Source organism: Ixodes scapularis, unplaced genomic scaffold (genome assembly GCF_016920785.2).
Source record: "Ixodes scapularis isolate PalLabHiFi unplaced genomic scaffold, ASM1692078v2 PGA_scaffold6__148_contigs__length_123643588, whole genome shotgun sequence".
Lineage (NCBI taxonomy): Eukaryota > Metazoa > Arthropoda > Arachnida > Ixodida > Ixodidae > Ixodes > Ixodes scapularis.
This window is the reverse complement of record NW_024609881.1, coordinates 93489452-93503036: the sequence shown is the minus strand read 5'-3', so window position 1 is coordinate 93503036 and position 13585 is coordinate 93489452. Positions and strand designations below refer to the sequence as shown.

General features: G+C 45.3%; 1 protein-coding gene across 2 annotated transcripts in view; it reads left to right on the top strand.

The window, feature by feature from the left end:
• LOC115309319 (histone deacetylase 6) overlaps positions 1-11423 on the top strand; it is a 59463-nt gene extending 48040 nt beyond the window's left edge. For both annotated transcript variants that reach the window (XM_029967540.2, XM_029967539.2), the window contains exons 30-34: positions 467-519; positions 3039-3166; positions 5028-5177; positions 8184-8312; positions 11244-11423. In XM_029967540.2, the coding sequence (XP_029823400.2) occupies positions 467-519; positions 3039-3166; positions 5028-5177; positions 8184-8312; positions 11244-11306 (523 nt within the window). In that variant the 3' untranslated portion in view covers positions 11307-11423. The remainder of the gene's footprint in view (positions 1-466; positions 520-3038; positions 3167-5027; positions 5178-8183; positions 8313-11243) is intronic.
• Positions 11424-13585: the final 2162 nt, after the last annotated feature.

The following is a 13585-nucleotide window of genomic DNA, read 5'->3' as shown; positions in this document are numbered from 1 at the left end:
GGTGAAAATGAGCTTTAATTTGTGTGATCTGTGTGTGTGAAAGCAAACTGGATTTGTGAGCCACAGAAATAGCTAATTCTATGGAACAGGCATGTGTTCCACTGAAAAGTTCCTAGATGTAAAAGACCTAGCATTGGGTACATTTAAAATATAGTACTAGTTCAACCCCCAATAAAACGATAAAAACAAAATTACATGTAGTAGTTAATCTGCCAGGGTATGGCAACATTGTTATCCACTGTAGATGAGACATTTGGCCAGTTTAGTACCATTGTTAGCCTGGGCTCTTTAATGTGCATCACGCGGTAATGAAACGGGTAAGGGTGGGGATTGAACCCAGGATCCCTGGGTTCTGCAGCAAAACAAACTTTCGCTACGCGTGCCCCGAACTGCGGTCCGTCAACCCACTCGGCCACCGATCCACCTTCTGTCTCCAATATTTTTTTCTGATTTGTATCTGTTTCAGCATAATAAAAGTTGAAGAAGAAGATGAAGGAGGCACCGTTAAACAGGTGACAGGTGAGTCTTGCCATATGCCGGAAGTTTTTTTTTTATCTTTCAGTTTTGCTTCCTACTGCCCACCTGGTCTCCGACATTCATCCTAGCGTATCGTAACATTAGCTCTCGAAAGGTAATTAATATTAAGGGCCGATATGCTCTTCCGATCTGATTTATATTAAATTTTCATGTCTACTTTAAGTGTTTTGTGCTAAGGACAAACATAAGCTAATTTTTTTTCCCATCTATTGTACTTCTCAGGAAAACCTCAATTTTACCACAAATGTTTCCACCCAACTTTGTTTTACAAGAGCCCCCTCAAAAAATGTGGCACAAAGTATGTCAGCATGTTCTACAAACAGCGGAAAGTGCTACAAAACCATTCTTATAATTTCAGCATCATTCTAGGAAAGGTTATTGCAGATCGAAATTTTTTTCACTGGTAATTAGAAATGAGTCAGTAGAGTCTTTGCCTGTTAGAAAATTTTGTAGTTAACATTTTCCTGAAAAGTTAGTCTTGTTGCACTCTTTGATGTACGAGTTATTAAATCCCCCAAAGAATGTATTGAGATCTATATTTTAGATCTCAAGACATTGTGGACAAAACTTTTGTTTTGTTTTGTTTGACAAAACGAAATTGAATTCTGAGAAAAATGTGAAAAGCTTTGCAAAACATGCTTGTAAACAGCGTGGATATAAAAATTTGAATCAATGTAACTATAAAAATATGCACTTCCTGAGTTTAGTACCACAATATATATTGTTTCTGACTTGTAAATCAAGAAAGAAAAGATACTTTAAAAAATGACTTCTTGTTTCTTAATTTAATTTTCAAGATTAGGGCATGGCCAACCGACAGTTAAACGTAAATAATGGGCCGAACGATTCTGTCTTGATGAAGCAGCCAAGCCTGTAGTGCAGTCGGTCTACATTAGGGCCACCGAGCAAGCTGTGCTTCAGAATGATAACAATTCGACCGTTCCACTGTGTAGAATCAATGTTGCCAGTCGTGAATTGCTTTTGCCGACTTGCTTGTCAGAAAATTCAAGAGGTGTTTTCCGTCATCCCGCTGCTGAACAGTTCGCAACAGAGCAGAAGAGTTCTACGATGCCCTAACGCCACACCCACCACCCGGAGAACGAATTTCGGAACCACAACCGTTGCAAATAGCACACACAGACTGGAGTCACTGAATGTTCCCAGAGTATCAAAACTCCCAATCTTCGTTTCAGAATTGAGTGGCGGCGTAGCAGTCGCGATCCCCACTAAGGTGCTGCCCTGTGTGGTTGAAGCGAAGTGCGTACAGTGTAGCGTTCGTTCTCATGCGAGTTCTTCAGTCTACTTTTCTGGTTTGTGGCAACACTGGTTTGTTTTTATTAAAGTTCTTTCTTTCGTTCCGAGCTGTGCGTGACCTGCTTATCACTGTCTCGTCTCATCTCTCTCGCCTCGAAACACGTGGAAGTGGAGTGTTAGGCTGAGTGTCTTAGGTGGAGAGTTTAAAACGCAACACCAGTGCAACCAGAGTGAGGAAATGAGCCAGCAATCTTCTCTGGCAAACCAGATTAGTAAATGCTTGGTATTAAAAAAAAAAAACTAAAAATCAGCGCACCTTCCGTTCAGTCCTAACTCATCAATGCCCAGTGCTACCACCCGTGCGTACCCACCGTAGCCGTGGTGGAGCGGAAACATTTTTTGTATGTTTTGTGTTGTTTTGGGTCAGTCCACGAAATTGTCGACTGGTAACTTTCGCGACGGGCTAAACCAGACAATCGGAACTGGATTCTGGGAGATTGACTTCCAGCAAGTGGACTGAATGGAATTCGGTATTCTACGAACATTCATTGACCCTAGCGCAGACGACACGAGTGAGTGAACGATCATTGCGGCGGCATTTAGCGGCGGGAAAAAAAGAGTGTTAATATTGAGAGCATGGCTTTCCAACGACTAGTCGAAAGTTGAAAAAAACTAATTTACGCGAGTAAACTTGTAGAGTCAACAAGCACATGCAACAAACCAACTATCACGCCATAGTGGAGTACAGTCGCCGACCAGTTTCTTTTTTTTACTTTGCAGGGACCGAAAAAAATGCTTGAATGATAGAGCAGTCCAAAAAATCAGCAGATTAAAAGACTTGCCTTTATTACATCTAAGCGGGCTTAAAAAAGCCGTCAATAGTGCCTTGCTTCAGGTTACGCCTCTGCTTGCGTTCGGCCATTTTTTATTAGCTTGAGAATTGCTGCCTTCTTTTCTGGCGTTATGATAGAGTACTTTCCGGGCTTCTTAGCGACACATTGTGGCAGCGGAAGAAGAGATGGGGCCACGACGTCCAAGCCAGCGTAGTCACAAATGTCGCGGTGTTTGCCGTAGACACGACGGCAAAATTATTTGCAGACGAGCCTCGAGCGTATTTGTTTTGTATGTTTATATGCTTTGAATGTGACAGTTTTTGTATCGCCAATCTGGCAAGACCATCACACGAGCAAGAGTTGGCCTTGGACGATGCATTAGCAGTGTGACTGAGGCTTTCGTCCCTGTTTCAGGGTGCCCGTCTAGTCAAAGCATCCGGTCGTCCCGCTCCGAGGTGGAAACCGGCGCGGCGGCGCTGCCCACGGACGACGGCGAGGCTGGGTTGCCCATTTCCGCCGCCGGCCTTGTGCTCGAAGATATGGTCTGTGCCTCGCCCAGTTTCGTTGAAGGGGGACACTGGCTAGAGGTTGAATTTCTGAACTAATTGTGTGATCGGAACGGAATTTGCAGGGGAGATTTAACTTCAGATGTAGGTGTACTGTGCAAACTTCCAGCTCTCTAGGACAACTTTACATATCCGCATAAGATGTGCCACTCTTCGTTAAGAAATTTATGATATGCAAATGAAGCTATTAAGCATCATTTTAACTGCTTGAATATAAAGTGGGGGATGTGGGACTTTACGCTATCTAGTTTTTATAAATCAAATGTAATTATTTCAGGAAGTGTGACTACCTCAAAATATGAGATGCATATCTGTCCTATGTAAATTTTTGAAAACATAGTTTTTTTCTCAACGAGGACTTTAACTTAAAACAAAACAAAGTAGATAGCCCGATTCCCCAGTAAATTTTAGTTCCGTAACATCTTAATTCTGGTACCGGAATAATTTTACCTTCGAACAAAAGATTCCTTCGTATGAAATTTGCAGCAAAAAACGGAACTCAGGAAAATGCATTCAAACATTGAACTTCTTTACTTTGTTTTGGCTTCACAATGTGTTGAAAATATTTTATATCAATGTAACTATCTGGCGCATGGTTATGAAATTTAGTGTTAGGGTGTATACCGTAATTAGTTTCTAAAACCAAAAACCTCGAAGTTGAAAAATTAATGTTTTCAAAATATATTGAAATTCAGGCCCATGTCCCCCCTTAAGTGTGCCGCATTTGCCGTATATTGCCACATAGAGGTCAACTCCAAATATAGACCTAACCCCCCTTTCCGACAGACACACACAAATTCTGAGCAATAAAAAAATATTTTTCTTCATTTATAATTTTTTTTTATACCCATTTTTGAGATTATTTCTGAAAAGGTTGACTTATACATGGCAATGTGTGGTACTTGATTCCAATGCAACCACAATTGTAACGCTTGATACCCACTTTTGATATATTTATTTCTGAAAAGGTTGACTTATACGTGGCAGTGTGCGGTACTTGATTCTGATGCAACCACAATTCTAACGCGAGGGGCAATTTTTCGTTCTGCCCCGCAAAAAAAAAATAAAACAACGAATGTAATGTGAGATCAACGAATGCACCAGAAAATGTGTTATTAATTGCGGCCAACACTTGCCAGCTTTGGGAGATTTCTCAGTTGCTCGTCGTCGTCGTCAGAAGTCGAGTTCTTCATCGAGCTATGGCGGAGTTGCCAAGCTCCACACTTCTGTAATGGCCTCGTAACAAAAGTTGTGAGGTCATTGCAGGAGCGCAAGCGGCGATTTTTGGCAAGAGCTGCAAAGCGCGAGCCGTATCGCGAGTTCTTACGACGAATAGGTCGAAGCATTTGGGTCTCTTCCGTTTACTTGAGGTTTCCAGAAAGACATGACAGACCGACTCTAATGTTGCCGCACCCATGGTCGAGAGGAAACGCTTCTTCGTACTTGCAGAAGATTCGTGTTTACTCTTACTCCAAGTGTAATAGATGGGGAGACCAGAGTGACCTTGCTAAGTCGGTCTCCGCAGTGTGCGACGCTCAAACATTTCTAGACCAAATGTAGAGACACCGAGGGTAATAGATAGGGAGTCCAGTGCGGGCTTGCCTACTCACTCTCACACCCACACGCTAACCAGGTGTCGCGTCGACACCTCGACGCTCGCTGCTGCTTTCTCGACGCACATTCTTTCTTTTGTTTCTGGCACAAGTTAGCCGACTCAAAACCTTTATTTCCAGCTTTACCCTCGACTATCCGTTTTTGGCTGCGACAATGTCAGTTAGCTACAGGAGCTTACCTGGATCGCTTTCGATTTGCGAAAATTCCCACGTTTTTGGTGCAGGACGCCCCGTACTGCGTCCAGCCGGAGCCCTGGTGCCCTCACCTGAACGACCTGCCCCCACTGCCCCCCTCGGGGCTCTGCGACCCCCACGACCCCTGCCTCGTATGTGGGGTCAGGCAGGAGGTCTGGGCCTGCCTGCACTGCTTTGAGGTTGGGGACTATTTTTTTTTTCTCTCGACTCGGTCGCACCTGGTTTCAAAATGGGGTTTGATGGAAAGATGCTTCTCTCGACGTCCGCCATACAGGGTGTTGAAAAGTGCAAAGTCTGCAGTGAAACAAGCGGGAAAACTTGCCGTCCTGGGTGTTGAGCTCAAACTTCCACCAACGGTGTGTGCAGAGATCAAGTCGTCTGCTCCTTGCAAAAGAGTTGCGGTGATGTCAGAAAGACACTGCTCTGATTGGTGCCGATTGAAGGATAGTGGGTAGCCCTCAAAGCAATCTGCATTGAGGTGTACCTTCGATTCTTCATTCAGAGCCAACCAAAGTTCGGCATTCTGACATCACCACAACCCCTTCAAAAGAAGCATACGAACTTGCACTTCGCATACCTTGGTGATGGACGTTACCTTGTGAAACTTTAAAGGGATACTGAATCGAAACTTCGAATATACCTCTCATGTTCAGAAATAAGTTAAATGTGATCACCTCTATCTGTTAATGACAACTGTATCCTTTTATTTTGAACGAATGGCTATATTTTTCGTTCCAAAGAACCGATACCAGAGAGCAGTCAGAAATCGGCCATCGGAGAGCGCGATGCATCGTGGGAGACATGACGTCAACTGGCCCAGCAGAAGCAAAGCAGCCTGTGGGCTGGCGGGGTTACTAGATCTGCCATTAGGAGTCACCAACGCGTTACAACCTGGCCGTTTCAGTTGCCCTTCTTCGCTCCCCACAGGAGTTGAATAGGCCAGGAGAGAGGTGAAGTCCGATTCGACAGGGCTCGCATGCATGCAGCTTGCCGCCATACCTCTGCGGAGCAGCGCTGCTTTTGAGTTTATAGTAACGTAAGAACATTTGGCTTGTTTCTCTTAAAATATTGTTTAGGTGTCTAGGCGTAGCTCCATTCCCGCGAGAAGTTATAACACCACCCTTGGTAGTTTTAGTGGCGGGCATCAACGCAGACGGCAGAGTTGCTCCGGTAGTTGTGCACGTGTTGGCATCCCCCGACGGGTGCAGCAGGCACTGTCGAGAGCAGACAGCAGTTGCCAAGGGCTTGCTGCATCCGTCGGGAGATGGCACCACGTGCACGGCTCTCGAGACAACCGTCATCTGCGTCAGCATCCGCGAGTGGAAATGTCAAGTGTGTGGTTCTCATTTCCCAAGGAAACAGAGCTATCTTTGGGGAGTTTTGCGAGGTAATATCCTTCACTAAGATATGCCTTCAGTGAAAGTTTAAGCTCACCCACGATGAAGGACGGGGGAAAATGTTAGTTGTTCAAGACGAGTAGTTTTGTGCGAATAGTGGATTTTGAGTTTGAAGCGAATTCAAAGTGAATAGTGGTTTTGGCTGAATATTTTCGATTCAAATATCGAATAGCTTTCCCACACTTTTCACTACCTTTACATCATGCTTAGACGAAAACCCAGCTAAACTCGTGAAGGTTGTTCCACTTGCTCATTTATAAGCTAAGTTTAATATATATGTACTTATGAACTGTAACCTCAGAAGGTCTGGTATCTTGGGAGGGCAAGTAAGCGATGGATGTGACATAAATTGAATCCTATAGGGATGGCCGAATATACCCAATTTAGTGAATTTACAAATCTTGCTATATAAAATATTCTTTCTTTTATGTCGAGTTAAAAAAGGAAAGCCGTTTACAACTCCCTGTAATGCCGAATTAGAGTGCAGCTCTTGAGGAGGAGGAGGAGGGAAGGGTACTGAGGAGAAGGTATACCCCTCCTCCTCACGTCCTCATCCTGTCTGCTGCTCCTCCCTCCTAGCGGCGTCGGCGTCGCCTCACAAGGGTCACGTGACCTCACGGGGGTCGTGTCATCAGGTCACGTGACCCCTAGAGGTCACATCACTAGTGATGATGACGTCATCAGTGACGTCATCAGTGACGTCATCAATGACGTCACTGATGGCGTCATTATCACTAGTGACGTCGTCAGTAACATCATCAGTGATGATTACGATGCGAATGCCGATGACGTCATCAGTGACGACAATGATGATGCAGATGCCGATGACGTCATCTGTGACAATGCAGATGACGTCATCTGTGACAATGCGGATGCCGATGACGTCATCAGTGACGTCACTGATGACGTCATCAGTGATGATGCCGATGACCTCATCAGTGACAATGACAATGCGGATGCCGATAACGTCATCAGTGATGATGATGATGCGGATGCCAATGATGTCATCAGTGATGATGCCGATGACGTCATCAGTGACGTCAGTGATGTCATCAGTGACGATGACAGTGACGTCAGTGATGATGTCATCAGTGAGGATGACAATGATGTCACTGATGATGTCATCAGTGACGTCTCGCGTCCCATAATGCATCGCGCGATTACGCTGACGCCGCTCAAGCCAGAATTGGGCGCCTAAGAGCTGCGCTCTAGAAAGAAAGACCCGCGCATGATGAACGCAGGTTGTAAGGGCATCTCTGCCTAACAAAAACTCTTGCATAACACTCACTTTAATTTTCAAACTTTTACTACAATGGAGATATACACATTTACACAAAGTTTTCATTTATTTTCAAATACAGCCGGCACCCATGCACCATCCCGCTTTGAAAGTATGCCTTTCTTCCAAGCACGCAGTTGCGATATTCATACTTTTCCAAGTGTTTATTGTGGCATGTTACCCCGCTGAGTGTGCTTCTTTCTGAGCACCGGTGTAATGCAGAGAAGCAACACCCGCAGAGCTCGCTTCCGCAGGTATTCCTTCTTCGCAGTGCACCACAGCTCGGTCAGAAGCATGCTCAAGGGGGCTAACGTGCCGCGATCAACGCTTCGAAAAATAAGAATAGTGCAGTTCTTCTCGAAGCGAATATCGAATAGCGTATTATTCGAAACTACTATTCGAAATTTCAAATATTCGCACAACCCTAGAAACGAGACGGCACGATACGAGAAGAGATGCGCACGCGGTAACCAGAAGACGACGCCGACAAGGTTCTCTCGGACGTGCAGGCGTACTGCAGCCGCTACGTGAACGGCCACATGGTGCAACACCACGAAGAGAGCGACCACAACATGGTGCTCAGCTACAGCGACCTCTCGGTCTGGTGCTATCCTTGCAACGCGTACGTCTCCAATGCGGTGAGTTCTCGCACCTGCATGGCCCGGCACACACGCATAGACTCGGGTCTAAAGGTGCCACAGTCGCACTGCCAATGCGCCCTACGGAAAACGGTCTGCAGACACCCCTTGGGGCGTGTTTCTTCCTCAAACATACGTTTCCATTGGTCATACCAAAACTTGCTGCGGGCACATTCGATGCACACATATTGGGTTGGGAGCACAGATGCTTGAGGCATATGTGCAGATAATTTTGTCATCATGTCTGCTGCAAACACTGCGTCTTCTGCACGACGTATGAGCGGTGTGATTGCGGCTCTAGACACGACGTGCCGAGGTGCGAACGAGAACTTGCGCTCGACGTCCCGGTACGGCGTCTCCGGTGTGCTTGGCGCGTCGTCGTTTTGGGGTTCCTCAATTTCCACTCGACGTCGTCGAAGGTAGGCGGGGCAGATGTCCGTTCGGCTGCGAGTTGCTCTTGTGCTTTACGGTTCAAGGAAGCTTCAGCGGCCGGAAGTCGGGACGCTGCGACGACGACAGCAATACCTACGCTTGCTCGTCTTTTTCGCCGAAACTCACGTTGAGCGCAAGTTCGTTGGTGTCTTGGACAAGGGTTGCAACAATGTCAGAACACCAAGTTCTTAATGAATGATTGAAAAAAAAAAGTGGCTATACCTCGAGGCCTTCTAGCATTGAAGTCCACCCATTATCCCTTCAATCGGAGCCAATCGGAGCTCGGCATCGTCTGACGTCACAGCAACCAAAGCCGTACATAGAGAGAGAGTGGCCATTCTTTGGGAAGTATAGTAGGCAGATGAGGAGGCGCCATTGGCCGAGAGCGGGCTGGTCACGTTTCAGGGCATCTTCACAGATTCGAATGTGGCGGGTCGGAAGCCATGAATAACACCCTGGCAATGGTCGCGAGAAACAAAATTAACAAGCGCGTCGGAGTAACTCTCTGTGACTGAAAACGCGGTGCACGGGATTTTTCGATCACAGTCGTGCAAAATCAAAATTTAGGAGAATAGATTGACGTGATCGGTACGCCAGGTGTCGAGGGCCACGAGAATGCCATTCGAGCGGTCAGACTCCGACCGAGCAAAACAGGATTCAGGCGGCACTGTCAATTCTCACATTTTTTGCACGATCATAATCGAAGCATCGCGCGCACTGTATTTTCAACCGCAGAGACTTACTCCATTTAACTCTTACACACTCGCTAAAAGTGTTTTTCACTACCACCCCTAGGTGATTATTTTTGGAGAGCACGTCAAGCCTTCTACTGCGTCTCGTGCATGCTCTGCTCGCTCCTCCCATCGACCAAACTCTCTCTATGTACAACTCTGACTGCAACTCCTACGCAACAAGCAGACGACCTGTTTTCCGCATACGAGCGACTGCCCGGATTGCGACGTCCGACGGCATCACTGGCCGGCTGCTGCGAGGGAATTTACTGCCAATTCGGGACCGTGATGCACGGGCAGTAAAGGACTCTGATCATGTCGGTCGAAAGACGCGTCTCAAGCACCAGGAAAATGCAACCGTACGATAATATCACGGGATATAGCTCATCGTCACCACACTGCTTTGGTGGTTGACTGGGGTTCCATAAATGACTTACCGTATTTACTCGAATCTCGGCCGATAGTTTTTCCAAAACAATTAAATCCGAAACTCGGGGGTCGGCCTAGATACGAGGATCCGGCTCCGCCATGACCGCGGGACGCCATCTTGTCTACATCGCTTCGGGAAGATACGCTGTGTACCACGGAAGGCACGGAACGTTCGTCTCTACTCGACGCTATGGCATCGACCAGTCGATGCCACTACTTTGCGGCTTTTAAGAGGAAAGTTGTCTCGGTTGCTGAACACTCGTCCAACCTGCAAGCCCAGCGTGACTTCGGCGTGGACGAAAAAAATGGGCGTCGCTGGAGAAAACAGCTTGGTCAGCTCTTTGCATGTGCGGCAACAAGAATGGCGTTCTCAGGACCGCGGAAGGGAAGGCACCACGAGCTGGATCGCGGCCGCATGGGACGACATCCCGGCGGAACTGGTAGTAAAGTCGTTCCGAAAGTGTTGCATCTCGAATGCCCTGGACGGTACGGATGACCACGCATTGTGGGAAGTGGACAGTGACAAAGATACCAGTGAGGACGACGAATGATCAGGAAAAATGCGGACACTAACCGTGAGCATACCGTCGGATTCGTGACTGAAATAGTGCTGTACATTGCAGATAAATTCCGTTCTGTGTTTAATTTATGGTGTTTTTCTTATACTTTTTGGTCGGCCTAGAATCTAGAATTTTTTTTTTTATTTTTTGGCCCTGCCGTTTTTGCGGGGTCGGCCTAGAATCGATGTTGGCTTAGAATCGAGTAAATACGGTAATTGTTTGGAGTTGTAAAAATATTGAAAAAAATTGGTTGCGTGATTACATTGTCCTGTGGTAACAAATGTGGGGTGTCCCACAAAAATTATTTCCGATGTTTTTTGCGTTGCAAAATATACTATGCATCGTCGAACGCGCATTTTCCACCCAGATAATATAAACTGGGTGCCGAAGTTTCAGAACTAACCATTATCTTATTCAAAAGACATGGGATTTTCCGGAATTTTCGATTTGAAAATGGCGGCCGACAGAGCTCTCGAATAGATGGAGCTCTATGGCGCCAGCTGCTGAAAATGGGCAAAAATTGACCCCGTTTTTCTCTTAAAAATTTCAGAAAATCATTTATAAATTTTGAACACGATTAACTCTGGATCTGGTTCAGACCGCCAGCACTAGATTTGGGCAGAGAATGTGTATCCAGCAATGCTTAGTTCATTTTTGCAGTGAGAAAAACACAGATTTAGTGGTGTAAAAAAAACTTGGAAACGACTCAAGTCATTTTCGTTGCAGTTAGGGATGTCATAAATAAATTGTTCTAGTTTTTATTTCAATTTTTCTTACAGGTGCTGCAACCCGCAAAAGAGGACGCTTACCTGAAGAAGTTTGGAACGCTCGACTACGTTTGAGGTTGACCTGCAGAACCGTGATCGACGGAGGAGGCTGTTTTGTGCCAACGCAAGCGACGGAAACCTGTGAAAATTCCCACCGTTCCATTAAAACAATTTACCATGTTGTTTATTTCATCCTGGAGGTAGTTTTCCAACTGTTGAATCTTGTAGGTGTTTCTCGAGGAATTTTTCTGGTAGACCCTTTCCAGGAAGCCAGAAACATCTAGAGGCAGTTAAAAAATCCCATTTACACACGAAAGAATAAACAAATAGGACGAGCACAGAACACATCTTTTAACTAGCAACAAGCATTAATGAAACAGAACTGCCCCCCCAAAGGCATCAACAAATCTTAAAAGTTGAGGTATCAAAAACTGTTGGAGGAAAGGGAAATGTAAGATGGAAAAAAAGATATAAATAAAATACACAAATTTTGTATTTCGAAAATAAAATTGCCACTAAAAGCTTACAACAAAAAAGAAAAAAAAAAGTTAGACAAGCTTTTATAGTTTTTTTTAGCATTGGTGATAGAAGAATTGATGCACCCTTTCAAATCGGAGGTGAGACACATGTGCGAATTTGTGCAAATCGATTCTTCATTGCCTGCTCTGTGGTCTCGTAAACATTCAGTTTAGCTGGCGTGAAAAGGTTGGTCTTATTGGACACTTCCAAGTTTGCCTCTAATTAGCCCGAATGAACTAACTTTCTCAAAAATTCTTGTAACAAAAAAATTTTTTTTATCTACAGGATTGTTTATGTCTATCTTGGGAGGCACTCACTTAATCAAATGACGTTTTAGCGAATGCCCACGTTTCACCGAACGACACTTTAGCGAATAGTCGGACGCGGCGTTTTCGGGTGGGCCAAGTGGGTTCATATTTCTGTAATGAGCTGCCGCAGACTGAAAGCGCAGCGCGACGGATGGGTTAACGCGCGCCCCCGTCGTTCGCTAAAACTTCCATTCGCTCAAATGTCGCTGTTCGCTAAAATGTCATTCGCTCTTGTGATATGGACCCTTCTATCTTGCACAAGAAACCTCTTGTACATTTTTTTTCATCAAAAGTTAAAAAACTTTGCTGATTGATATATTCTCAGTTGATACATTTTCTTGGCTGTGACATTCACAGGTGCCGGTCCTGCTGAATCTCAAGAGTGGGTTTCCATAACAGAAAAAGAAAAGATACTTTCATACAGATTTTGAGGGACAAGGTGGAGGGTCCATGCTTGAATTTGGCCTTTTGGCATTGGCTAGGATGAAGCCTTTTCCAGCTGCATTGACTTTTATAATAGATAGTGCCTTAACATAATGTTGTGCATAGCTGTTTGTTAATATCTGCATCAGGGGATTTACAGTGTGGGCTTCTACAGATGTCGGGCGAGATCTAAAGCCCTGCTGGAAACTAGCCCGCTTTCTAACTAGGTCAGGCCCAGTGAACTCACGAATAAAAAGAAAAAGGATGTATTGCTGGGTTAGTTGGTTGTTGAATGACATTATTAAAACAGTGCAAAAGGACGGGGAAAGACAGCGTCTGTCCTGTGTGCTTCTACTTTTGTCCCATCCTTTTGCGCTGCTTTTAATAATGTCACGAATGAAATTATTATTTGGTTAAAGATGACTCCTAAAAACATACTTCATCTTGCAAGTGAAGCTAACTTTAGAGAGTTCTCGGTGTTCGAAGAAGGGAATGAGGCCTCCATTTTGGTGTATGTTTATGCATAGTGCAAGTTCGTATTCGTCCTTTGCAGGGTTGTGAAGACGTCAGAACGCCGAGCCTTGATTGGCTGATTGAAGGATAATGGGTAGACCTGAAGGCAGCTTGCCTTGAGGTCTACCCACTATCCTTCAATCAGAGCTCGGCACTCTGACGTCACCACAACCCCTGCATAAGAAGCAGACAATTTGCGCTCCACATACAGCCTGAACAGTCTGCCTCAACAGGCGACTTGTCTCGGCTGTAGATGAACTGTACAGCCGCTAGCCTGGGGTCTTTGGCGTGCATCACGCCGTAGTGATTAGGGGTGTCGCAAACTTTTGTCGAACCAGATTTTTTGATCGAACTTTCGGGGTTCGACTGGGTCGAACCGGTTCGACGAACCTTCAAACTTTTCGCCAGATTCGATCGGTTCGACTTTGTGGACAGTGTGGCCAGCCTTTGATACAAGCATGTCTAGGTTTGGAGAATTTTTTTTTTATGCAAAGGGTTATTTTATTTTGTGAACAGCTGCAATTAAAAGAAACTAAATCTAATCACTGAAGAAGTTAATAACTTAATTTTTAGTACTGTATTAACTGAAAT